This window comes from Callithrix jacchus, chromosome 9 (genome assembly GCF_049354715.1).
Source record: "Callithrix jacchus isolate 240 chromosome 9, calJac240_pri, whole genome shotgun sequence".
Lineage (NCBI taxonomy): Eukaryota > Metazoa > Chordata > Mammalia > Primates > Cebidae > Callithrix > Callithrix jacchus.
Window position 1 is genome coordinate 135,640,378 of NC_133510.1, and position 26,726 is coordinate 135,667,103.

The 26,726-nt window shown below is 61.7% G+C and overlaps 1 protein-coding gene across 19 annotated transcripts in view; it reads right to left on the bottom strand.

The window, feature by feature from the left end:
• Nucleotides 1-3,344: 3,344 nt before the first annotated feature.
• Nucleotides 3,345-26,726, bottom strand: part of FBRSL1 (fibrosin like 1) — an 87,143-nt gene continuing 63,761 nt past the window's right edge. The window contains exons 6-20 of one of the 19 annotated variants that reach the window (XM_035290073.3): nucleotides 20,763-20,808; nucleotides 18,346-18,673; nucleotides 17,780-17,997; nucleotides 17,228-17,296; nucleotides 16,840-17,057; nucleotides 16,031-16,081; nucleotides 15,735-15,830; nucleotides 13,651-13,719; nucleotides 13,476-13,505; nucleotides 13,266-13,337; nucleotides 10,811-10,943; nucleotides 6,237-6,314; nucleotides 5,939-6,022; nucleotides 5,509-5,713; nucleotides 3,345-4,545 (exon numbers count right to left, since the gene is read on the bottom strand). In XM_035290073.3, coding sequence (XP_035145964.1) covers nucleotides 3,786-4,545; nucleotides 5,509-5,713; nucleotides 5,939-6,022; nucleotides 6,237-6,314; nucleotides 10,811-10,943; nucleotides 13,266-13,337; nucleotides 13,476-13,505; nucleotides 13,651-13,719; nucleotides 15,735-15,830; nucleotides 16,031-16,081; nucleotides 16,840-17,057; nucleotides 17,228-17,296; nucleotides 17,780-17,997; nucleotides 18,346-18,673; nucleotides 20,763-20,808 — 2,457 coding nt within the window. In that variant the 3' untranslated portion in view covers nucleotides 3,345-3,785. Of the gene's footprint in view, nucleotides 4,546-5,508; nucleotides 5,714-5,938; nucleotides 6,023-6,236; nucleotides 6,315-10,810; nucleotides 10,944-13,265; nucleotides 13,338-13,475; nucleotides 13,506-13,650; nucleotides 13,720-15,734; nucleotides 15,831-16,024; nucleotides 16,082-16,839; nucleotides 17,058-17,132; nucleotides 17,297-17,779; nucleotides 17,998-18,345; nucleotides 18,674-20,762; nucleotides 20,809-26,726 lie in introns of all 19 variants that reach the window. The other 18 variants (XM_035290072.3, XM_035290070.3, XM_078337823.1 and 15 more) reach the window with 18 other exon arrangements.

Genomic DNA, 26,726 nt, shown 5'->3' on the forward strand with positions numbered 1-26,726 from the left:
AGCAGTCAGTTACACGTCAGGCACTAATTCTATAAACTACCATGATTATATATGAAAGATTATATAAAGGAAATAGCTGAGTAATAACACTATAAACTCAGATATTCTTCAGGCACTAGTTACACCTGGGTTCTGGACAGTTCTCCTTCCTCAGTGCCCATTGGGGGGGTTACCCAAGGGTGGGGGTGATGCCCATGTCATGGCCAGGGGTGCACCGGGAGCTCTCCCCACCGTCACTCATGGCAGGTGGGCCTGGCACTGACACACTGGAGAGTGGGGGCTGCCACCTCTGCACCTGGTTCCTGCCCTCTCCTGTTCACCCAGGCATAGCCAGGGCAAGACCAATCCCACAGGGACACAAGTCCATGTCCAGCCGGAACTTTCTGGCACAAGGGCATGAAGAAAGAGCACCTTCTATGCAGAGCCCAGTGGACCTGAAGGGGAGAGGGGGCGCTGGGGGGGGAGAGGAGGCATGGGCGGTAGGTGGCGCTGGGGGGAGAGGGGGCACTGGGGGGAGAGAGGAGGCATGGGCGGTAGGTGGCGCTGGGGGGAGAGGGGGCACTGGGGGGAGAGAGGAGGCATGGGCGGTAGGTGGCGCTGGGGGGAGAGGGGGCGCTGGGGGGAGAGAGGAGGCATGGGCGGTAGGTGGCGCTGGGGGGGAGAGGAGGCATGGGCGGTAGGTGGCGCTGGGGGGAGAGGAGGCATGGGCGGTAGGTGGCGCTGGGGGGAGAGGGGCACTGGGGGGAGAGAGGAGGCATGGGCGGTAGGTGGCGCTGGGGGGGGAGAGGAGGCATGGGCGGTAGGTGGCGCTGGGGGGAGAGGAGGCATGGGCGGTAGGTGGCGCTGGGGGGAGAGGGGCCACTGGGGGGAGAGAGGAGGCATGGGCGGTAGGTGGCGCTGGGGGGAGAGGGGGCACTGGGGGGAGAGAGGAGGCATGGGCGGTAGGTGGCGCTGGGGGGAGAGGGGGCACTGGGGGGAGAGAGGAGGCATGGGCGGTAGGTGGCGCTGGGGGGAGAGGAGGCATGGGCGGTAGGTGGCGCTGGGGGGAGAGGGGCCACTGGGGGGAGAGAGGAGGCATGGGCGGTAGGTGGCGCTGGGGGGAGAGGGGCCACTGGGGGGAGAGAGGAGGCATGGGCGGTAGGTGGCGCTGGGGGTAGAGAGGAGGCATGGGCGGTAGGTGGCGCTGGGGGGAGAGGGGGCACTGGGGGGAGAGAGGAGGCATGGGCGGTAGGTGGCGCTGGGGGGAGAGGGGGCACTGGGGGGAGAGAGGAGGCATGGGCGGTAGGTGGCGCTGGGGGGAGAGGGGGACGCTGGGGGGAGAGAGGAGGCATGGGCGGTAGGTGGCGCTGGGGGGGGAGAGGAGGCATGGGCGGTAGGTGGCGCTGGGGGGAGAGGAGGCATGGGCGGTAGGTGGCGCTGGGGGGAGAGGGGGCACTGGGGGGAGAGAGGAGGCATGGGCGGTAGGTGGCGCTGGGGGGGGAGAGGAGGCATGGGCGGTAGGTGGCGCTGGGGGGAGAGGAGGCATGGGCGGTAGGTGGCGCTGGGGGGAGAGGGGCCACTGGGGGGAGAGAGGAGGCATGGGCGGTAGGTGGCGCTGGGGGGAGAGGGGGCACTGGGGGGAGAGAGGAGGCATGGGCGGTAGGTGGCGCTGGGGGGAGAGGGGGCACTGGGGGGAGAGAGGAGGCATGGGCGGTAGGTGGCGCTGGGGGGAGAGGAGGCATGGGCGGTAGGTGGCGCTGGGGGGAGAGGGGCCACTGGGGGGAGAGAGGAGGCATGGGCGGTAGGTGGCGCTGGGGGGAGAGGGGCCACTGGGGGGAGAGAGGAGGCATGGGCGGTAGGTGGCGCTGGGGGGAGAGGGGGCACTGGGGGGAGAGAGGAGGCATGGGCGGTAGGTGGCGCTGGGGGGAGAGGGGGACGCTGGGGGGAGAGAGGAGGCATGGGCGGTAGGTGGCGCTGGGGGGAGAGGGGCCACTGGGGGGAGGGGGACGCTGGGGGGAGAGAGGAGGCATGGGCGGTAGGTGGCGCTGGGGGGAGAGGGTGCACTGGGGGGAGGTGGACGCTGGGGGGGAAGGGGAAAGCTGGGGGGAAAGAGGAAGCACGGGGGAAAGGGGGTGCTGGGAGGAGGTGGCACTGGGGGAAAGAGATGGTGCTGGAGTGGAGAGGGGGCACGGGGAGAGAAGGGGTACTGGGGGAGAGGGGGCATTGGGGGGAGGTGGTGCTGACGGGGGAGAGGGGGCACTGGGGGGAGAGGTTGCATTGGTGGGGAGGGGGTGCTGGGGGAAGAGGTGGCGCTGGGGGGAGGGGCCTCGGCAGATCTGGGGTGGCAGTGGGGCCAGGAAGCCAGGACCTGCTGTGCTTCACTTCCGGGGTGACAGCACCCAACAGCATGGGGCCACCGAGGTGCCTGGCATTCCAAGGCATCCGCAGGAGGAACCTACGGCTGTAGGGGTCAGCCTGGGCGAGCCCAGCCCCCCAACGCCACACAGAACACACGACCACAGTTTCATCCAAATCAAGGCTGTATTTATAGTCACTGATCGACACGGGGACAGAATAAAACAAGCGGGGTCCACTGTGGAAACGTGGCTGAAACAGAACTGAACAAAGCAAGTGGCCTAGAGGCTGACCCGGGGTGCTGGGAACCCCAGCAGGGAACACAGAAGGCCTCGGGGAAGGCAGGACATGGGGGGCTCATGTGGGGAGGGCAAAACCCAAGGGCCTGGGAGGCAGGAACCATGCTGAGGCAACGCCTCAGATGGGAGAACACAACAGCGGTGTTTTTTTTTGGTTTTTTTTTTGTAATCAGCCTTCAGACTCTTGCACTTCTAAAAGTCCACCAGTCTGGTCTACAGATTTTGAGAACACTGCACCATCCACACAAAGGTCCACAGAATCGCCCTTGCGGCTGGAGCCAGCCAGTCCTGAAGCCCACAGCACACGAGCCACCCAGGAGTGCTGCTCTCCTGGCCCAGGGGCCTTGCTGGGGGGACCCAACCCCTCCACGGACCCAGGGGCTGGGAAGTCGCAGGAGGAAGATTCCTCCGCCACCAACAGAGCCACCCGCCTGCCGAGGAGCACTTGCATAGTTGACGGAAAGCTGCTGCCGGTTCGTTTCCGAGAACGTTTACAACTGGCAGCGCCTGGGTTTCTGTGACCCTGTTTGCTAGATAAACAGGCAGAGGGGTTTCTGGAAACCGTTTTTATAAAGTCTATCCAGGTTAAGAATTTAATGACGTCATATATTTCTATCAACAGACTATTTACACGTTTCGTTTGCTTTTTAAAAAAAACAAACCAAAATATCCTCACACTTCTGCATCATAGAATAAGGCAAAACACAAAGGTTTGTACATTATTATTATTTTAATATAGATCTGTAACTTCGGTTCCAAGTACCAAGGGGGCCAGGGCTGGCCTGAGTGGGGCCTCACAGTGCGCTGGACAAAGTGACCGGTTTTTCTCCATAAATAAGACAAAGAAACCCTGGGGATCTGGAGAAGGATCTGAGGCCATCAAACTGCAAATCCCAACCGAAAACGAAGAAGCCAAAGTTTCCTTTTTGGTTCTTTTAAATGTCTAAAGAGCATAAAATTAAGAAAAATACATTAAAAAAATTCCATTAAAAACCCTTCTCATCTGTCGGGGAAAAAGTACAAACACGATTTTTTCTGCCAAGAGGCGAATCCCAAACTCGGAAACCAAAACCTCACCCTCGGAAAGGCCGACCCCGGGAGGGCGGCGGGGCTGGCGGGGGCTGTGCTTGAGTTCTCGGGTAGGGCCCGGGACTACCGCGCCTCCACCTCCGGGGGGTTGCGGGATGGCGAGTAGTCGCGCGCCTCGCCCGGCCCGAGGCCCCCCAGCGGGGTAGTCCGGCTCCGCGGCGGCCCGGGGGGCGTGGGGGGCCCGGCCGTGGTCACCAGTGGGGGCGGTGCGCCGAGCGCGGCGGCGGCAGGTGGGGTCCGCGCCAGGAGCCCGTTGTGCAGCGCGGCGGGCGCGAGGCGTGGGAAGTGCAGGGCGCCCAGCGGGGGCAGCAGCGCGGCGTCCAGGGCGGGGGCGGGGGCGGGGGGCGGCGCCCGCAGGCGATCCGGGCTGAAGTCGTGGGGCTCGCGGTCGCGGTAGGGGCGCTCCGGGGGCTCGAACAGGGCGACAGGGCCCGGAGCGGCGGAAGCGGCGGGGAAGGCCCGGCGGGGCAGCTCCAGGCCGCGGAAGGGCTCGCGCAGCGGCTCCCACGCGAAGCCCGCGCCCAGGCCCAGCTGCAGGGGTGCGGGGTGCAAGGCGCCCCCCGCGGGCTCAGGCGCCTCCTCCTCCCCGCGCTCCTCCTTGACCTTCACGTCGCTGTGGGGCGAGGCGCGCGTGGCCGTCTTGGCGCCGTCCTCCTTGGCGGGCGAGCGGCTCTCCTTGACCCGGGGCTCGGCCTCGCGCTCCGCAGGGACCCCAGCCCGGCACAGCTCGCCCTGGCCGCGGAGCAGGAGGCCGCTGACGGGGTGGCCTGTGGGGGTCGCCGGCGAGGCCCGGCTCAGCAGGCGCGTCTTCTCCAGCCGGTCCCTGGGGCGGCGAGGCGGGACCGGGTCACTCCCGAGACCCACCACCTGGCGGCGGCCCCTCAGCACCCAGGGCTCCCCAGACCCGCGCACCCCTCCCGACCCCGCGCCGGGCAGCTGAGACAGAAACAGGATGAGTGGCCTGCAGCGACCTGGGACCCCCTCGGCCCCTCCCCTGTTCCCCTAAAGGAGGGACCTCCTGCAGAGGCGCTGCAGAACTCCTCCATCACACACTGTGCGTGCGTGGGACCGCAGCTACCTGGAGGTCCCCTGACAGCAGGTGTGGGCTGCCTGTGGGGGGGTCTTTTACCCTCCTCACCCTTCCCCAGGGCCTGGCCTTCACTCCCCACCCCAGGGAGGAGACGCAGGAGCAGAGCTTTGGCTGTGTCTACCAGGCTCAGCACTCAGCTGGACAGGGGGTGGGTGGGGAGAGAGCTGACGAGGTGGGGGAGAGGGAACTGGGGAGGGGAGGAGAACTGGGGGAGAGGGAACTGGGGAGGGGAGGGGAACTGGGGGGGAGAGGGAACTGGGGAGGGGAGGATAATGGAGGGCAGAGGGAACTGGGGAGGGGAGCGTAACTGGGGGAGAGGGAACTGGGGAGGGGAGGGGAACTGGGGGGGAGAGGGAACTGGGGAGGGGAGCGTAACTGGGGGAGAGGGAACTGGGGAGGGGAGGGGAACTGGGGGAGAGGGAACTGGGGAGGGGAGGATAATGGAGGGCAAAGGGAACTGGGGAGGGGAGGATAATGGAGGGCAAAGGGAACTGGGGAGGGGAGGGTAACTGGGGGAGAGGGAACTGGGGAAGAGAGGGGAACTGGGGGAGAGGGAACTGGGGAGGAGAGGGGAACTGGGGGAGAGAGGGGAACTGGGGGGGAGAGGGAACTGGGGAGGGGAGGATAATGGAGGAGAGAGGGAACTGGTGGGGGGAGAAGGAACTGGGGAGGGGAGGGTTACTGAGGGGCACTCACCGTTCCTGCTCCTCCTTGCCGTTGTCCATCTCTCGGTCATGGTTGGTCAGGGCTGACACCCGCTCAGCATCCACAGACTTGGGCCACGGGGGTGGTGCAGGGAAGGAAGGCGGTGCCCGGTGCAGCCGGTTCCAGGCGTCATGGGAGCTGGGCAGGCCATGCACAGAGGAGCCCTCCTTAGGGGCAAAGATGCTGCCGCCGGGAGCTGGGAACAGAGGCCAGGGAGCATGAGGTCAGGTCTGTCCCCTCCCAAGAAGAATCCAGTAGGGGTTTCAGATGGGCTGACACTGAGAAGGGGGTACCCCAAGGAGGCCCAGCCCAGAGAGGAGGGAGGTCAGCCAGGCACTGGGGTTCCTGCAGAGGACACAGGTGTGGGGTAGGGGTGCGGGCATTGGGGGAGGGGGAGGAGGGCACGGGCCAGGTCACTCACCCAGTGCGTGGCTGCCCAGTCCCCCAAAGGCGTGGCTGCTCAGGCTCCCGAGGCCCCCGAAGGTACTTGGTCTGCTGAAAGGGTCTGTGGGGGTAACCGAGGACTCAGGTCTGTGAGGCGTGGGCTGTGGCTTCCACCTGGCTGGGTGGGGCTGCTGCAGAGGCTTTGGGGCTGGTGGGTGCTGCCCACAAGACCCAAGGGGCTCCCCGGGGCTGGGGGCCACCTTTCCTCCCACCTACTTTCCCCACCCCAAGGTCACTGAGGAACCAGCCAGGCTTCGTTGGCATGAGGCACCCACCTGTCAGGGGGCCAGTGGGCAGGAAGCTGCTGGGATGGGCTGAGGGTCCAAATGGGCTGGAGACAGGATGGGTGGCACCTAGGGGTGGCAGCCAGATTTCAGGGGCCAGAAGAGAGCACCAGGGCCTCCCATGTACAGCTCTGCTCACGGGAGAACCCCAATTTCCTCTGTGAACCTCCACCCCCCATTTTCTCACATGCCCTGAGGGGTGAAATGTGTCCAGTCAGTCAGGAGGTGGAATCTACCCCACGATCCGGAGGTTTGACTTGGGGCTGCAGCAGCAGCCATCCTGGGACCTCGAGGGGGGAAGGGAGGGAGGCACTGAGTGCAGTGCAGCCCTCAGAGCAGAGGAGCCCCAACGTGGGCAGAGACAAAGTCCACAGGTAGGATGCACCTGGATCGGACCAATCCTGAAGCTCTTATCCCAGAGTTTTCACCTGGGAGCTGATAAAGGGTCCTCACTTCTTATTGTGGTGCTGGGCCTCAGGCCCAGATGGACATGATTCTGTCTTGGGTGCTGCACATGGGAGCCCCTCGTGGCATTCTTAGGCACTGGCCCAGCCCACAGCGCCATGACGACATTGGCCCTGGCCCCCCAACAACCCTCTGAGACCCCTGGCCCTGGGAGGAGACTCAATGCTGTTGGGTCAGGGACTGCCCTGCACCTGGGGGCGGGCCTCCCTCACTGCACAGGGCAGGTTTCTGGTAAAGACCACGAGGGCGTCATCTCTAGGTTACTGCAGCTCCCTCCCAGCCCTGATCCTGGGGACCCCACAGCGGGGTGCTCACAGCTCCCACGTGGGATGCTGCAGGTTGTCCACAGCTTCTGGTCGCCACTGAGCTCCGGCATGAAAGCTAATGGCACTGATCTAAACTAGCAAAGACCGGCCTGCCCCATGCTATGGAAACAGATGTCGAAGCGGAGCAGGCGGTGGAGGAAATCGAATTGCCTCAAATGCCGGCGCTGTGCGAAGCTCAAGAATTAATGTTCTCAACCTCCGGATCAAGCTAGAAAAGGCCAGGAAAGTGAGCAACACACAGGAGAACACACAGAGAGGGCAGCAGGAACAAAGCTGCCCCTTTAAATACGGGGGAAACTGGCCAGGCGCCGTGGCTCTCGCCTGTAATCCCAGCACTTTGGGAGGCTGAGGTGGATCACCTGAGGTCAGGAGTTTGAGACCAGCCTGGCCAACATAGTGAAACCCCATCTCTACCAAAAATACAAAAATTAGCTGGGCGTTGTGGCGCGTGCCTGTTAATCCCAGCTACTTGGGAGGCTGAGGCAGGAGAATGGCTGGAACCCAGGAGGTGGAGGTTGCGGTGAGCTGAGATCGCACCACCGCACCCCAGCCTGGGTGACAGAGTGATACTCTATCTCAAAAATAAATAAAATAAAATAATGGTGAAACAGACAAACTGCTGGTGAGATTAGTGAAGGGAAAAAGAGAGACAGCACAGCCAAGCAATATTAAGAATGACTCGGCCCGCGGCGTTCCGGCGTGACCCATGAACACCGACAGCTATGGGGCCGGCACAAAATCAACTTCCTAGAAACACTCAGGTTACGAAAACGGACTCAGGAAGAAACAGAGAGCTTGAGGAGTACCATACCCGAGGGGAAGAAAATCAGCACTTTGGACTTGAAATGTGAGCCTGCCAAGCCTTCGAAGCGGTGAGGACGGGATCTCACAAGAGCTCTTCCAGAGAACAGAAGAGCGGAAACTCCTGGACTCACTGAAGAAGGCTAACGCGGCCTCCGTGGCAGTTCGGGAAAGGAAACTCCCTGACAAAGCACTCGGGAGCGACTCCAGCCACCTGGCAAGTTTAGACAGGGAGCAAACAGTCTGCCCCTACACAGGGCTGTCTACACAGGAAGTGGGAAGGCACTGACAGATTTCCTTGCATTGCTAAGAATGTAGCAAGACTGCCAGTCTCAAAATCAAGAGGTGGCACCCACGCGTGCAAAACAGATACGCCCTATTCTCTAGGGACAGCTTCAGCAATGCACTGAAAAATCCCGATCACAGTATTAGTAAAACGAATGGCTCTACTAAGGCCCAAATAAATGAGCTGTGGATGTTCAGGAATAGGGAAGTGATAGAGAGAGACACAAATTCCTGTCAGGTTCACGTATATACCTTTAACTCAATTCCAGCAAAAGCTGGAACCTAACAGGCCGATTTGAAGTTTATACGGAAGAGAAAAAAGAGCACCAAGGAATTATCCTGCCTCCCATCAGACATCAAGACCTGTGCCCACACGCACATGGAGAAAGACGTAGCACTGGAGGACAGAGGAGGCCCCACGTTGCAGGACACCGAGGGACAGCCACCAGGGGTCCAGAGGAGGGCAGGGAGGCAGGGAAGGAGCAGGTATCCTGGGGGCTTGAGCCAGACTGCAGACAGCCAGAAACTGCAGCCTCGACGTCTGCCTTCCGAGAAACCCAGACTAGTGGGATGCCACTACTGTCTACACTAGTGTGTACACGTGGGTGCTGGGGAAGGTTCCGGCAGGACAGGCAGCACAAAGCCCACGTGCACCCGTGTGTGTGTGTGTGCATGCAGCTGACCTTGAACAACACGGGTTTGAACTGTGCGGTCCCACCTGGACATGGATTTTCCCCATCCCTGCTGCCTGCGACAGCAAGACCAGCCCTTCCTCCCCCTCAGCCCCCTCAGTGTGAGGATGAGGATAAATGTCTTTATCCTCTTCCATACAATGGGTGGCAGATCTATTTTCTCTTCTCTATGAGATTTTGTTTTTGAGACAGGGTCTTGCTCTGTTGCTGAGGCTGGAGGGCCCACTGCAACCATCATGGCCCCCTGCAACCTTGGCCTCCTGGGCTCCAGCGAGCCTCCCGCCTCACCTCCTGAGTAGCTGGGACCTTGGGTGAGCACCACCATGCCTGCTCATGCTGCTTTGTGAGGTTCTCTTTTCTCTACTTTACTTTGTTGTAAGAATACAGTCCATGGCCGGGCGCGGTGGCTCACGCCTGTAATCCCAGCACTTTGGGAGGCCGAGGCGGGTGGATCACGAGGTCTAGAGATCGAGACCATCCTGGTCAACATGGTGAAACGCTGTCTCTACTAAAAATACAAAAAATTAGCTGGGCACGGTGGCGCGTGCCTGTAATCCCAGCTACTCAGGAGGCTGAGGCAGGAGAATTGCCTGAACCCAGGAGGCGGAGGTTGCGGTGAGCCGAGATCGCACCATTGCACTCCAGCCTGGGTAACAAGAGCGAAATTCCATCTCAAAAAAAAAAAAGAATACAGTTCATTGTACGTGAAACACACAATTGGTGTCATCAACTGCTTACACCATCAGTAAGGCTTCCTGTCAACAGTAGCCTGAAGTAAGGTTTTGGGGAGTCAAAGTTATACTTGGATTTTCAACTGCGTGGTGGGGAGTGCCCCAGCCTCTGTGCGGTTCAAGTCAACTGCATATGGATGGGCATGCTTCACATGTGCACACCCATGCACGTATGTGTGTAGCCATGCCTGCATGTGGATGCCTCGTGTGTGCACACGTGTGTAGCCATGTCTGCATGTGGATGCTTCACATGCGCACACGTGTGCATATGTAACCATGTCTGCACGTGGATGTGGATGCCTCACGTGTGCACACCTGTGTATGTAGCCATGTCTGCATGTGGATGCTTCACGTGTGCACGTGTGCATATGTAGCCATGTCTGCACGTGGATGTGGATGCCTCACGTGTGTGCACACATGTAACCATGTCTGCACGTGGATGTGGATGCCTCACGCGTGTGCACACATGTAACCATGTCTGCATGTGGATGTGGATGCCTCACGTCTGTGCACACCTGTGTATGTAGCCATGTCTGCACGTGGATGGGGATGCCTCACATGTGCACGTGTGTGTTAGCCATGTCTGCATGTGGATGGGAATACTTCATGGGTGTGCACACACAGGTGTATATGTAGCTGCATCTGTATGTGGATGCTTCATGTGTACACACACGTGTTATGTATGCGGCTGTCAGGTGACACTCATGTCACATGCGCTGCTGGGGGGCTGGGGGACTCTGAAGGGCAGGGAAGCCCTCACTACTCCCCACAGACCCCACCCCAGCCGTGCCACAGAGGACAGCACACGCCAAGTTCTGGGACTCTTCCCAGGAAATCATCACAGTCAGACCAGTCGTGAGACCCCCGGAGCAGCCGTGCACGTGAGAAAGGTGCACTGGGGGGTGGGCCCAGCCATGGGAGCAGCTTCCTGCTGTTCAGCAAGAGGCCAGACTCCTCCTGGGAAAGCTAGGCTGGGAGATGGAAGAGGGCAGCCTGGCGTGGGCCTGGCCCTGCCACCCACTCCTTTGCCTCTGGTGCAGCCAGGGGGGTCAGAACATGGAGCTGCAGAGAGGGGCACCCAGGACCAGCCACCTCAGAGCCACGTGAAGTGGGCTGAAGGCCTGCCGGGACACACTGGGTGGGACATGGTGGCAGGAGCACCAGCCCCATGTACCCATGCACTCTGGGGAGGCTGGTGGCAGAGGTGGGGGGCAAAGGGAGGTTTCTGTCCCCCTCCCCCACTTGGCTCCCGACTCCAGTCTCACCTGTGCTGGGGAAGAGGGGCCGAGCCAGGTCCTGCGGGTAGTGGAACCCAGCAAACACGCCTGGGGCAGGGGGTCTGCCAAACAGGTCCAGCTTTGCACCCACCTCCAGCTTGTGGGGGTCCAGCTGCATCTGCTGGGAAGAAAGGGCATGTCAAGGCTGCCTGCCTGGGACCAGCCTTGACTACAGGGCCCAGGCCTGGGAGTGCCGCAGCCACAGTCCAGAGGGAAACCAGGTGGGATTCATTTCAAGGATGTTTTCTAACTCAGGTTGACCGAAATGTTACACATGATCAGCAAAAAGGGTTAATCTCACACCCTCTCATTAAGTCTCTGAACACATCTCAAGGTGGATGCCGCACTGCCATGGAAAATAACTTCCTTTTTCTGGCCGGGAGCAGCAGCTCACACCTGTAATCCCAGCCCTTTGGGAGGCTGAGGCAGGTAGGTCCTGAGGTCAGGAGTTTGAGACCTGCCTGGCCAAGACGGTGAAACTCCGTCTCTACTAAAAATACAAAAATTAGCTGAGCATGGCAGTGCGCGCCTGTAGTCCCAGCTACTCGGGAGGCTGAGGCAGGAGAATTGCTTGAACCCGGGAGGTGGAGGTTGCGGTGAGCCGATATGACGCCATTGCACTCCAGCCTGGTGACAGAGTCATCGAAAGAGAAAAAAAGCTGAAAAGGCTGAAAAAGCTGAAAAGGCCGAAAAAGCATACTCACACACATACTCACATACATACATACATACATACTCATACATACATACTCATACATAGTCATACATACATACTCATACATACATATACATACATACATACATACTCACATACATACATATACATACATACTCACATACATACTCATACATACTCTCACATATATACATACTTACATACATACATACTCACATACATACATATACATACATACATACTCACTCACATACATGCTCACATACATACATATACATACATACTCATACATACATACTCACATATACTCCCATACATACATAATACATACATACATAGTCACATGCATACTCATACATAATCACATACATGCATGTACATACATACATACACATACATACTCACACACATATACATACCTACATACTCACATACATACATACATGCTCATACATACATACATACATACTCACATACTCACATACCCGAGTTGTTTCAAATATGCTTAAGAGTTTCTCAAGGACAGAATTTGGTTTGAGTTTTCAAACTTAAATTTGTTAAAATTACACAAAACTAAAATGTGTGCCCCTCACTTGCACTGGCCACACGTCAGGAGCCCCGTGGCTACCAGGCTGTGGTCACTGCCCTGGCTGGGACAGCTCTGGCAGCTGTGGGAGGCAGGGCCAGGCTTGGGGGCAGACCAGGGCCACCTGTGCCCTCCTCTGGGAGCAGAGGAGCCCAGAGCCAGGAGGGGCGTGGCCAGGCAAGACCCCATTGTGTCCTGGTGACTCTGCTGCCTGCACCTGTCCTGCCTCTGACCCGCACTCAAGCCAGCCTGGCCCCGGTAGCATACTCTAGCACTGCGGTGCTTTTGCTGACCGTGATGATGCTGGGGTGCTCTGGCCCTATGTGGGGGCAGGATGGAGGGCGAGGCCGACCATGTGTGTCCTCTCCCTGGACCTCTCACAGGATCTGACCTCCGTCGAGGAACAACTACACCCCAAGTTCCCGAGGACACAGCAGGTGTGGTGAGGTCTCCCAGCAGTGCTGCGGGCAGCCCCCCGAAGAGCACCTGAGTCCTCTGCTTCGTCCTCCAGAGGGCCCACCCCGACAGGCAGTTATAAAGATAGAAGAGTTCTCGGTGACATCTGCTAAGGCCTCTCCCAAAAGGCACTGAGGATGTAACGGTTCTTAGGAGTTGCATGCAGAGCTAACGTGAGTCATCACAACAGTGCAAGCCCCACGGGGCTGAGGCCACAGTCCCACTGTCCTGGCCTCCCAAGACCCTCTCCCGCCTGAAGCTCCCAGCCTGGTGGGGCCTTCACCAAGCTGCCCAAGGGGCCACCTCCTTCCTCAGCCTTCCCAGGAGCACAGCAGTTGTGAGCGCCCAGGGTCTACCGGGTCACGGCTAAAGACCCAGGAACACAGCAGGCACTCAACCACTGTAGGGAGGAGGAGGGGGCAGGGCAGAGGACCCTGGTGCGGCATCCCCATGCCCCTGCTCTGCTCCCCGCAGCCCAGCTGGCACCCCTCAATAAGGGAAGGGCCTGCGGCACCTGGGCACCCACACTGCCCTGTGGCCTCACTGACTCGTGCAGAGCAGAGTCCAGTGCCCAGAGGAAGGGCCAGGCATCTGATCACACCCATGCACCCGTGTGAAGACACAGAGCCTCACACCTGGCCTTCTAGGCACCAACCAGGCTGGCGAGGGGTCCACACAGGTCCATACACGTGCTCTACCAGCCCAGGGGTGCCCTCGGGCCTCACCTTCATCTTCTGCTGGTGGCGGTAGATCTGCCAGGCGATCTGCACGTGCACGGCGCACCACCTCCCGGGCTTCTGCAATAGGACGGCACGGTCAGCGGGCACTTGCCACCCCCGCCCACGTCTTCCCAGACTCCTGCCCTCACAGGGCCCCGAGGCCACCCCGGAGCACCAGGGTCCGCCCCTGCCACAGGCCTTCCCGACCGCACTCACCCTGACCACCGCCCGGTACGGGTCAGACACCTGTGGAGACAGGAGAGGAGTGTTAGGTGCAGGCCCCCCGGGAGGCCGAGTCCTGGGGGTACAGGGGACACAGCCCCTCTGCTCTGGCCACCAGTCCACAGGGCTGGGTCAGAGCATGACATCGCCTGGGATGAGGGACACCTACCCCAGGCGCTTTTTGCAAGAGTGTGTGAACTGCACCAGCCCGGCCGGCCAGCTCAATGGGGCTTGAAGTCTGAGGGGAGAAAGAGAAAAGAGAGCTTGTGTGCGTGTGAGGCTGCCCCCATGCTGTCACCCAGGACCACCACACCCTCAGCCCGCCAGCTTCTGCCACGGTGAGAAGGTGCTCCTGCCAGGGAGAATGGGCAACCTTCCCTGGGAAGCCACTTGCTGCCAGGGGTCGAGTAGGGTGAACCCCATCTCCAGCCCAGAAGGAGCTGCTGTGAGCCTGGATGGACTAAGGGGAGATGAGCCACATTTCCCACTAGGGACTCCAGGGAAAGGGAGGTCCCACAGCAAAGACTGGCTGCCACGCCTCGCACCTCTCCTGCTCGGACCGGCTCATCTGCCCCTTCCCTCTGGGCACCGCCTTCCCCAGGAGCAGCTGTGCTGGGGCGCGGCCGGGATGCCCCCTCCCAGACTCAGGGCCTCAGCATCCTGGCTTCCCAGGCTCAGGGTAGTGCCCCTGAGAGTCCCAGTTTGGGGACCCCTGCTTGACACCTGCAGATGAACCACATGCGTCCCGTCTCCATTCATCCTCTCAATTCCTCAACCACGGCAGCCTGGGGGCCCCAGCCCCTCTGGTGTCCAGGGGTGCCTAGTCCTCGGAAGCCCTATCTGCTCATCCATGACATGGGCGTTCCAGGTGAGCCCAGGTGTGTATGCTGGGTTCTTCAGGGCAGCTATGGGCAGTGACTGGGAGGCTGCAGGGTCCTGTGAGGTCAAGGGATTGGCAGGCACTGGGGATGGCCCAGGCCCTGTCTTCAGAACCCAAGGCCCACAGGTGAGGGTGCTTCAGGACTGAGGGCTTGCACCCCTCCATGGGGGGGGTTACAACACAAGGCCGGGAACAATGATGAGGACCACAGGGTTCCTTCTCTCCTGGTGGAGGTGGCACATGACCTCCTGCTGCTCGGGTTCCCTGCAGTGTGGATGGCCCTGTAAGACCTCGGTCCCCTGCGGTGTGGACGGCCCTGTAACATCAGGGTCCCCTGCAGTGTGGATGGCCCTGTAAGGCCCGGGTTTCCTGCGGTGTGGATGGCCCTGTAAGGCCCGGGTTTCCTGCGGTGTGGATGGCCCTGTAAGGCCCGGGTTTCCTGCAGTATGGATGGCCCTGTAAGACCTGGGTCCCCTGCGGTGTGGATGGCCCTGTAAGGCCCGGGTTTCCTACAGTGTGGATGGCCCTGTAAGACCCGGGTCCCCTGCAGTGTGGATGGCCCTGTAAGATCAGGGTCCCCTGCGGTGTGGATGGCCCTGTAACATCAGGGTCCCCTGCGGTGTGGACGGCCCTGTAAGGCCCGGGTTTCCTGCGGTGTGGATGGCCCTGGGTCTCCTGTACATGCGAAGCATAAAAGATCCAGGACCGGCTGGGCACAGTGGCTCACGCCTGTAATCCCAGCACTTTGGGAGACTGATGGAGTCGGATCATGAGGGTCAGGAGATCGAGACCATCCTGGCCAACATGGTGAAACCCCGTCTCTACTAAAAATACAAAAAATTAGCCAGGTGTGGTAGCTCGAGCCTGTGGTCCCAACTACTTGGGAGGCTGAGACGGGAGAATTGTTGGAACCCAGGAGACAGAGATAACAGTGAGCCGAGATCATGCCACTACACTCCAGCCTGGCGACAGAGCAAGACTGTCTCAAAAGAAAAAAAAAAAAAGAAAATCCAAGACCTTTGCAGTCTGGATGTCCCTATAAGAACCAGGTCCCTTGCAGTGTGGACGGCTGGTGAGGCTGCTGTCCACACTGGGGCCTCCTGCCGAGGACTGGTGTCTTCTGCATGGAGATTGAAGCCCCTCGTGGGCAACCACCTCCTGGGGCTGCTCCCAGTCTGGACCCCCTGCCCCTCCCATGGTGGCCACATAGAGAACAGAGCCCCCCACCCCAGCAGGGGCTACTCTTGCCAGTGCTCAGATTACAACGGGTACAGGGAGGGTGGTTGTGGGCAGAGTTTGGTGAGGTTGTCGTGCACTCCCCCAAAATCCCACCCACCTGCTGTGCCCGCCCCACCTGCCAAGGGCAGCGGTACCTTGGGCTGAAAAGCGCCCTGCAGGGACCCAAAGGGGCCGGGGTGTGGGAGCAGGGTGGGCAGTCCCGGGATGGCAGGAGGGAAGGACGGGAAGAACTGTAAGAGAAGGAGAGCAGATGGAGGGGCTGGCCCCATCACCAGGGTGGTGGCCCAGATCCCCAAATCACCCTCTGCCTGTAACCAGGAGGTGGCACCATGCGGCACGGACCAGGCCAGGCCAGGCCAGGAGCAGCCCCACCCTCTGTGGCAGGGCCTGTGTGTACAGCGATGGACCTCTCAGGGACACTCACACTCACGCTGGAATGTCGGAAGTAGGGGCTGTCCAGCTTGGGCGCATACTTGTCAAACTGGAAGGGAAGGAGGGGAGGGTGAGGCCCCACACACGACACCCTCGCTGGGCCCCAGCCCCCGCCCACCTGGCCGGGCTGGGCAGTGACCAGGATGGCATTGTGTTTCCCGAGACGGCGGCCAGCTGTCCCCGGCTCCTCTAGAGCGCCAGCCCTACAGCTCTGAACTCAAGTCTTGGACCAGGGTCCTCCCCCATTCTAAGGGTCCCCTTGCAGGGGATGTGAGCTTGGCCCACCTGCATGGGCTCTGCGTGCGCTCTGCGTGCCCAGCTGAGGCCGGAGGCATGAAGCCTGGGCTGCTGGGTCAGGCTGGGGACACAACAGGTCACTGACAAACTGTCCAGTTTCCAAACGAAACCCAAGAGTGGAGGAGACCTAAGCCCCCAGAAGCTCCCTCCTGAGACCCGCCTCCAGGGCGGGGGATGTGGGAGGCACCCTGACTCCTGGTCCCTGTGCCCCTCAGGCCAGTGTGGGCCTCCAGTGCTGGCACTGGGGACCGAGTACAGGTGTAAGGGTGTCCCATGCACGTGGGCACGGGGTGCCTGCCTAAGCCCAGGACCACAGCCCAGGGTGGGACCTCGTGGCATGGCTTGGGGTGGGAATGCCAGAGGGTGTAATGGGGATCGGACGGACAGAGAGGTGCTGCCGGCCCCTGCCTTCTCCGGGGCTGGTGTGCGTGCGAGCGTGTCTGCGTGTGCCTGCTGCGTGTGCCCGCCCCACACCCACCCCGCCCCCTGCCAGCACGCGGGCCTACGCACCGGCGGGGGTGCGGCGGGCGGCGTCGGGGGCAGCCCCGCGGGGAACGGGGCGAATGTGTGTTGGTGCTGGTGTGTGTGTTGGTGCGTGTGCTCGTGTGTGTGCTGGTGCTGATGGAACTCCGCCCGCAGCAGAGCCCCCGGGCCCAGGGAGGCGCCAGGCCGCTCGGCGCTCTGCACCAGAAACCGCGTGTTCAGCTCTTGCCTGAGCAGCTCGTGATCTACAAGAGAAAAAGAGAGAGAGACAGAGAGGCACGTCGGCCGCGGGCTCCCGGTGGGGCGAGGCGGATAGTCACCTGGCACTCCCGGGGTCGGCAGGCCAAGCCGGGGTGGCCGCTCGCCACGTGCGGGCCCAGGGGTGCAGGTAAGAGAGGAGCCTGTGACCAAGTACCAATCAGAATCCCCGAATGAGGCTGGCAATACATGATTGGCTGGCTGAATGAGACCGACAGGCTGGCATCTAGAGGCAAGAGAGAACACGGTGAGCCCCTCCCCGGGAGCCAGGGTCCAGCCACCCCCAGGCCAGCGTTCTGGTCCCATCCCGGGACACGGGGCTGTCCCCAGCCTGGGCAGGGCTGACTTGGAGCCTGAGGAAGCGCCTGGGGCTGAGAAGGAAGCCTTCGCGGTAGGGGTTCCATTGAGATGGCGCCTGCTTGCCGTGCGCCCCCTCCTCCCCCACCAGAGCCGCCTGGGCACGCACATCTCATCGTGAACTCGCGTCTGTCCGTGTGTGCGCGCACCTGTGTCCTGCCCGTCCCTGCACTCATACGGCCCGTGGACCAGCGGGGACCCCTGGGGAAAAGCCCACTGGTGGGGCCAAAGAGGCGCCCAGGGTTCGCCAAGACCGCAGTAGGTGGAGGGCCAAGCTGTGTGCCCCTCCCCAGTGGCCGCGTCCCCGCATCCCCATCTCTGCCCCGGGCGAGATCGCGGCCGAGACACCTACCGGCCGGGTGTCCTGGGAGGACCAGGCTGCTGGCCGGCAGCGCCGGGGGCGGGGGCAGTGTCGGGGGCGCGGCGAACATGGCCGCGTGGTGCTGGTGCTGCCCCTGGGACCGGAGCGCCAGGTGTGAGGTAGACAGGTGGGGGCCCGGCCCGTGTGGTGACAGCGACACGTGCTTCCCCAGGCCCAGATGGGCGTTGCTGCCCACGCTGCTGCTCCTGCTGCGGGACACGGGGCTCAGTGCCTGCCGGCCCGACCCTACAGAGCCCCCCAACCTAAGGCTTTGCAGGCCCCTTCCCCGTAGGCCCCGCCCCCACGAGGACCCCACCCGAGGCTGCCCACAAGGACTCCACTGGAAACCGTGCTAGCCCCTCCCCCATGGGCCCCGCCCCTCTAGGTCCTGCCTCCCCGCGGCGGTCCCACCTGAGGCCACACAGGCCCCGCCCCACACAGGGGCCCCACCCCAGGCTGCGCAGCCCCTCCCTCGTAGGCCCCGCCTCTCGAGGACCCCACCAGAGGCTGCACAGGTCCCTCCCCCATAGGTCCCGCCTCCCGTGGGGACCCCCCACCTGAAGCTGTGCAGGCCGCTGGCAGCCGCCTGGCCGAGGCCGTGGCCCGCGAAGGCGCCCAGGGACGCAGGCACGTGTGTCGGGAGCGGACCACGGGGCTGCGGGGGCGCGGGCAGCGGCTGCGGGGTGTGGCGGGGAGGGGCGGGGGGCTCCTTCTTCACCAGGGGGCTGGCGCGGGCGCCGGGAGGGGGCCCTGGGCAGGGCGCGGCAGGGGGCGCGGGGCTGGCCGCGGGCAGGAAGCACTCGGCGCTGAGCTCACGGCTGCGCTCCAGGCCAGACACCTTGGGCACCGCCCCGGCCTTGGCCTCCGACTTCTCAAGCGCTGGGGCTGCGGAGACATGGCGGCTGCGTTCAGGTCCGCAGGGCCTCGTCCCTGACCCTCCTGCGGTCCAAAGAGCTCCGGAAGGTGCCCAGGCAACGTCTGGGTTCCTGCTGTGCCCCCACTTATGATGCGGAGTTAGGCACGGAGGCCACACAGCCAGCGGAACCTCACTCGAGGGTCCGGGCCCGCCCAGCAGAGGGAGCTGGCTTTGGAGTCTGGGGAACGGGCAGGCCACCTGCCTGAAGGCTCGTTACTTGCAGGGATCAGTCCCAGGGTGGGCGCTATGACCTCATTTTACAGACAAAACTAAAGTGCATCAAGGACTTGGCATGAGAGAGGAGACAGATTTGAATGCAGGAACCAGAGCCCATGTGCCTTCGCCTCACGTTCATGCCCCGGATGTGCCCCTGCCCAGGGTGTGTCCGCCCCACCCAGCAGCAGCGCTCACAGCGGGTGCCCACCTTTTCTAAATGGAACCCCCTGGTGTTCCTAGAAACCTGGGCAGGGGCTGGGTGGGAGGCTGCCCCCACTGTGACTGCCGTCACCCACAGCGCTCACCCCTGCTCCCTGGCCACCCTTCTGCCTACCTAAGCATGCCCCCCCAACAAGTCCTGTGGGCACTTCTGAGCCCCTGGGGCCTGGCTCCCCCAATGCACGTCCCCAACTCTCCTTTTGAGGCCCCTGTAGGCAGGTCTCAGATCAAGTCCCCAAGAGCAAGGAGCAGGCAGTGTCCACGCCAAGGGGACCCTGTTGCCTGGGGGGTGGGAACTGCCATGACTACGGGTCCCAGTTTTGCAGGAGGAGCAAAGCCAGGTTCCAGGCGCCGCACTTCCCGTTCATGTCCCCAGCAGACCCTACTTCCTTCCTGGGGCCTCAGGATGGTGGAGCCGAGGCCACGGGGACAGCTGCTGCCGTGCCTGCCCACGTGACCATGGGGCCTGGTCTGCTGGGGCCTCAGGGAGCTCCTCCCAGGCAAAAACGGGCAGCAGGAAGCAGCCCCAGCTTCACTATTCATCTGGGGCCAGGCCTTCCACAGCAGCCACCACCTAGCGCCCACAGAGGGGCTGCAGGGAGGACACAGGAGAGAGGGAGCAATGGGCATTGTCTCCCCAGCTTTCCCAGCTCCCCGGCTTAGCCCACCCGACCTCCCTCTCCTGCATCTCCAAGCCAGTCCTGTGCTCAGTCACAGCAGTGATCAGGATGCAGAGAGGCTCGGGCCACGCAGACCTGGACCAGACCCCACATGTGGGGCTTCCTGTGCCTTCTAGCACCTGCAGCCCTCACCGGGACAGCGTCTGTGCAGCAGTGAGCTGGGTATTCAACAGCCCCGAGATACCAGCTGCCTCTTCTGCTGGGGCCCGTCGCACACACGCCCCTTCCGACACCACCCCAGCTGTACCTGCTCTGCTGCGAAGCTCTGATGTGAGCAGGCTTCCATCTTGAAGGTAAAGACCACGCCTGCTACAGGGCAGCAGGGCCCATCCCTGCCAGCACCCACCTATGTGCCAGCAAGGCCTGTCCTGTTCAACCACATTTGGCGGAAGCCACCCCAGCAAAAGGGCAGTTCCAGCTGGACACCCAGGGAGGCAGGAGCTGAGGCCCCAAGGCTCCTGGCTTGGGAATGCCAGGATCCCAGAGCCAGGAGGCCCTAAGAAGATGCTAGGCTCCCCGATCTGGAGAGGATTGCTGGCCTGTGGACGCCCCGCCCCACAACTCAGACATGGGTCTTGAAGGCCTGGCTGGGAAAGACCAAGGAAGTGTCTAAGTCTTGTTTCTCTTCAACTCAGAAGCCACAGTGGTGGGCAGCCCTTCAGTGCCAGCTGCTCCCGAGGGTTGGACCCCACGAGCCTGGGGAGGGGCCTGAGAACATGCATTCCTAATGGTTCCACTCTGGGAACCGCTGCTGTGAGGCAAGCCAAGGCCAGGCCTAAGAGGGCTCAGCAGCTTCCTCTCCTCTCCCCTGCTCCTGGCAATCACAGCACCCTAGTCCTACCCAGCTCTGCACCCGACTTCAGAGGTGCGTCCTGCCACCAAGACCCGGGGCACACCACGTCCCTTCAGAGGCCCAGGAATTGAGCTGAGGAAACGCACTTACCTCTATCGGTTTCTGGGGCAAAGAGCTTCTCGGAGCCCACTGATGCCTGGAGAGAGAGAAAGGGGTCAGAGGCGGTCCGGTCAGGGTGGTCCTCGTCCTCAGGGCCCCTGCACCCGATGCCTACGCACGAGTCTGGGTGTTTCCAGCAGGGCCAGGCGGGATGTGCCCTTCTGGACGCCCCGTGTACGAGGTGAACACGCTTGGTCCTGAGCTCCGTGCATCTCTGAACGTGTGCTCACACTGGCGGCACACAGCCCCTCTCTGCTCAGAGCAGCAGGCTTCATACAGGGGTCTGAGTGAAGATGGGGTTTGGGGGATATCGGGAACCAAGGCTGCTGCTGGCGTGGCCTGGGGGAGCACTGGCATTTGGCACATCTGCCCTCCTCCAGGTGGAACCAGAACCAGGAGATGTGGACCCTGCTGGGCCCCCACCCATCAGGCCAGAGGCAGATGACGGAGAGCCCCAGGACACAATACCCACTTTCAACCAGGGTCCAGCAGAGGCACCCTAGCAAAGGGGAGAACCAGGATACCAACTGGGCTGGAGATGTGGCTCCATAAGGCTACAGGACACTGCGCTATGTGCCCAGGGCCGGCCGAGCTCCAGGCCTGGTGCCAAGTTCCACAGTACGCTGCGTTATGTGCCTGGGGCCAGCCAAGCTCTAGGCCTGGTGTCCTGTGCCCATGGGACACCGTGCTAGGTGCCTGGTGCCCAGTGCTGCTGAGGCAGCTGAGGGTCCCAGGCAGTGTGGGGCACCCTCGGAGGGGCTGAGTGTCCGGACAGTGTGGGGCACCCTCGGAGGGGCTGAGTGTCCGGACAGTGTGGGGCACCCTCGGAGGGGCTGAGTGTCCGGACAGTGTGGGGCACCCTCGGAGGGGCTGAGTGTCCGGACAGTGTGGGGCACCCTCGGAGGGGCTGAGTGTCCGGACAGTGTGGGGCACCCTCAGGGGGGCTGATCACAGCAGCTGCACAGCCCCACTCCTCCGTCTCGTCCAGAGAAACTCACTCAGCACTCGCGGGGTGTGGATGGGCAGTGGCCACATACAGGTGGCCTGGGAGAGAACATGGCCTGTGGCCACTGATGGGGAAGGGCGATGGAGGGGCCCATGCTCTGAAGGACTTCACGGCAGTTTACAGGAATGAGCTTGGTAAGAACGACCTTCAATACTATTTTCCTCCCAGTTCCTTCTTTCTTGTTTCTGTTAGGCAGCTTCACTGAGTTGTGGACTGAACGTTTCTGCCTGCCTGGAATTCACATGTTGAAGTCCTTACCCCCAGGTGACCGCATGAGGAGGTGAAGGGTGATGAGGTCATGAGTGTGGAGCCTCCTGAGTGGATGAACAGGATCAGGGCCTCATAGAGGCCCCAGGGAGCCGCCTCGCCCCTTCCACCGTGTGACCCAGGAAGTCCTCACCGAAGAATGCACCATGCCCTGACCTTGCACCTGTGGCCTCTAGCACCGTGAGCTGTGAATGTCTACTGTGGACGAGGCACCGTCTGGGGTGGGTACTGGGCCAGAGCAACTGCCAGGGACTCAGACTTGAGATATAATTCCCGTACCATACAACTCACCCGCTTGACACAACTCACGGTGTTTAGTACAGTCACAGTGACGCGTCTATCATCACCCCCAAAAGAAACCCTGGGAAACCCCAAATCCCCTTCTGTCTCTACAGAGCTGTCCTTTCTGAACTTCCCCATCAACGGTCGGGCAGCAAGGACCTTCTGCGACTGGCTGCCCTCACAGCGCGGCTTTTGAGCTTTACCCACACTGCACTGTGAGAGGTGCAGGAGGCAACTGCAAAGGGGGATCATGTGGCGTCTGGACATACGTGCCTGTGTTTGGGGGCACACTCAGGTATGTGTATGCGTACTCTTGGTTACGTGTACCTGGGCACACCCTCAGGTACGGGCACACTCGGGCACGTGTACATGGGTGCACTCAGGTATGCGGGCACACGCACTCTTGGGTACGGGTACGTGGGTGTGTGCACTCGGGTATGTGTACATGAGTTGCTATGTGTGCATGGGCGTTTATGTACACGAGTATCACATGCGTGCTTACGTACGTGTACATGTGTCGGCGTCTGTGTTGGTTAAAACTTTGAAAGGGTTGGAGGTCACGTGTCCACCAGGAGACGGCAGTCCCCTCTGGGGATGGTGAGGGTGGGGGACACAGAAGACTTGGTTTAAACTCTGATATTTTAAGTTCTTAACAAAGGAGACTGAATTCTGGTAATGCTTATGTGACTGAAATACAACCATGACAAAGGTAATAAAATAAACAGCGTTGCTGTGATCTGGGAGGGATGGGCCAGGCTTGCCTCAAGGGACCATGGCTGTGAGTGGCCAGAGCGTGGGAACATCTGACTCAGAGGCTGGGTGTCTGGGAGACGGGGGCCCTGTGCTTGTCTGTCCCCCTGATCTGTGACTCTTAGGGTTAAAACAATAAAAAGGGACTTAGGAAGTGGGCTGCTGATAAGCATGCAAGACTCACAGGTCTCTAACCTGCTAAAATCTAGGAGGGCGAGGGCAGAGGCCCTCCAGGGCATGAGCCAGCCTGGAGGGGCACTTGGTGCTGGGAAGAGGCCTGCTGTCCCTACTTCACAGCAAAGGTTTCCTATCACCTCAATCAAAATCCCAAGCAGGTGTCTGGAACACACACATTACTAGGTCCTCCTATGGGGGCTGCTTCCCCTGAATCACAGCCCAGCCAAGGGAGCTGCATGTTGTCCAGGGCGGAGAGGAGCTGGCTCGGGGCCTACTGGGACCTGGTGTGGGGCTGGGGTGAAGCCAGATCCAGCTGCCCAGAGGGCAGGGACACCTGTGCCAGCAACTGGCAGATGGATCAATGGTGAGCGTGACCAGGCAGTGCCCGCCTCAGCCCCACACACAGGAGAAGCTGTCGGCACGCACTCCTCGAGGCTCACAGTCACACCACAAAGAGCCAAGTGACCACTGGCACGGCTCCAGCCACAGCAGCTGGAGGGGTGCTGGGGGCAGAGGACAGCAGCCTGGGGATTTCGGGGCCATGGTGGTGGGTGTGCAGTCATAGTTATGTGTCAGAAAGCAAACTGCACACTTAAAATAGGTGCATTTTACCACAAGTAAATGACAGCACCGGAAACCCATGAAAAGATGGGACACTGATGTCAGGACGGAGGGTGGGAGACCGGAAGAGTGGACTGAGGGGCCCAAAGCCCCCGCCGTGCCGGGGTGGACGGAGATCCACAGGGTGGAGTAAGGAGTCCCAGGCGTGGCCCAGGCCCTTCAGAGCAAGCTCCTGTTTCACTTCCTGCCTCGGAATAATTCCAGACAGACAGCAGACATAAAAGTGAAAAACCATCAGCATATCAGGGGGCCTACCACCTTACCGGAATGGGAAGCCCTTCCTAGTCAAGTGGCAAGAACGTGAACCACAGAGAAGACCAGTGGCTCCACACCTGTAAGATGACAAGAGCCCAGGAGGCCCTGCCACGCCCACACATGCCCAAAAGTGCCTGAGCGGGAGAAAGCTGGGCCTTGGGAGGGGTAGCGGTTTGGCCCGCATGTTCTGCGGCTGAAGGCTGCAGTGCAGCTGGTCCGAAGGGATGCTGGGCTCCTGGCACTGATGCTACACTGCCTGCTCACCCCGTGCGGTTCCTGAGGTGAGTGAGGGGTCTGTCCACCTGCTGAAGGATGGTGGGGGTGGGGTCCTGCAGCCCATCCTCCTGCTGGGTGAAACATCAAGTCTGTGTCCAGTCACCCAGCCACTAGCCTCTAGGGAGTGAGGCAGGACCTGCTTCTGAGAGGAGGGGCTTCTGCTCAGACACAGCTAAGCCATGCAGGGGCCGGGACGCACAGAAGCTTTGAAACTCTGACACCCCAGCACCCCATGCAGGGACCCTCCCAGCCCAGCCTTACAGCTGCCACCCCTGGAATCCTGGCATGTTAGAAAGGAGGACAGGAACCCCTCACCCCCAGGAAGCTGGGGGCTTGGGAGGATGGGGGGTGTGGCTTTCTCCCCTCTGCTTGCCTCGGTATCATCCCCGGAAAGTGTGGCCTCCCTGGAGTCAGCCTCCACCACCCTGCCCCGTTCTGCTGTTGCTGGTTACCCAGGCCTCACAGCGACCGTCCCAGCGTCAGAAACAGGAATGGTGAAGGGGTCCACTCGGGTGGGCAGGGAGGAGTCCAGCCCAGCCTTTGGGTTTGCAGGGAGCACTGGGGTTCCCCAGAAAGGCCTCAGCACCTCTTTGGCCATGCCTACCTCCTGGCAGTACCAGCACCAAGCGCTCCCTGGAGCCAGGCCCCCAAATCTGGGCCCCTCACACAGTGAGGACAGTGATGACGCATGGTATGAACCAGGCACTGAGGGGCCCAGCCTGCCACAACCCCCAAAGCAACCGCCACCCTCCATCCTGTCTGCCAGTGCCCTCCCAGAACCCAGGCCTTCAGGACCCCATTATCAACACCCTGCCTGGGGCTACGGAAGGCTGGGGTCCGGGCTGTGTCCCAGTGCCTTCTCTTGTGTCCCCATGACTGGGGCTGCCTTTAGCGCTCACAAACAATTGTGCAGATTGGCGGGAGCCTCTCGGACACCAAGGCACGCAAGCCACCCATGCCACCCCAGCGTGCCAACACGCTGGCCTCAGCCCTGAGGTCCCCACTTCTATCCAGGGCTCCTCAGCCTGCCATCCCCCTCACCTGGGGCCAGGCCATCCTCCTGGAAGGCCTTCCAGACCCTCGTCTAAGGGGCTGCCCCGGCTATGGCACCCACGCCGGCCTTCTTCTCAGCTGGCATCCCGGGTGTGAGTGGCCTCTTCACCAGGTGGCCCACCTGTTAGCTGCCCCCTCTGCGGTTCAGGGAGCAGGACCCACCATGCTGCCAGGACCCTCCAGGGGCCAGGAAGCAGGCAGGTGTTGAGGCTTCCCAGACGGGCAGAGGGAGAAGCAGCCAGCCTGGCCCGTAATTTGACAGCCAACCCAAAAGGCAGACCCCAAAGCACAGCCCCCAAAGCCGGCCCACGCCTCTGGGGCAACCACAGGTTGGAGGGCTCTTTTGAGGAAGGGTAACCTGGGCTATGCCCTGCCCTGTCTGGAACCCCGCTGCCCTCGCCGCACCTAGAGTGGTGGGTTCTGCTCCACGGCCCAAGCTCGAGCACAGGCTCCCAGGGCCACAAGGGGGCGCCCCAGATACCAGCAAAGCCAAAGGGGCTACAGGGACGTCGGTGGGTCCCTCACGGGGTGGGCGGGCGCGCTGCTGCCACGCAGCACCCACTCTGGTCACGCCACACTGGGTCCTACCCTTAGCAGGCAAGTTTGCTCAGGAAAGTTGCAGATCGGTGACCCAGGGGCTCTCGGCCCTAGCAGATGCCCCAAAGCGCAGCTGGCCCCCACCTCACAGTGAGAATCTGGACACCTGGCCAGGCGCGGCTACGCCCATCCGGGAGGGCTCGGATGGAACAGACCCGGGGGTCTCCGGGGGCCTGGCCCAGGCTCCAGCCCCCTTCCTAGATCAGACACAGGAGCTGCGCCTTCTGGGGGTCGTTCCCAACACGGTCCCCCAGCTCTTGCTCTTCTAGGACAGGGCTTCTGGGCCGTCCGGCTGACCTGAACGGGGTGGCAGCCTCAGGGGCACCAAACCTGCCTTAACTTCCCAGCCACGGTCTCCAGGGGCGTGACCCCAGCGCCAGCAGCCGCATCCGTCTCCTATCCCAGCGCCGAGCCAGCGTGGGTGGGAGGACCCGGGCCGCAGGCTCAGGGTCCCTGCGGAGGGGCACGCGCGAGCCCCGCGAGGAGAACAATTCCGGCCGCGGGTGGAGGTCAGGGAGCGCTTTGTCTGCGAGGACCCGACCCGTGTGCAGCCCCGGCCAGACACGCGGGGCAGCCTAGGCCAACCGCGCCCCGCCCCAGACAAAGAACTCCAACTCGGGGCAGGTGAGCGCGGCGCCGGGAGCCTGGGTGGGGGGGGGGGGGCGATTCCG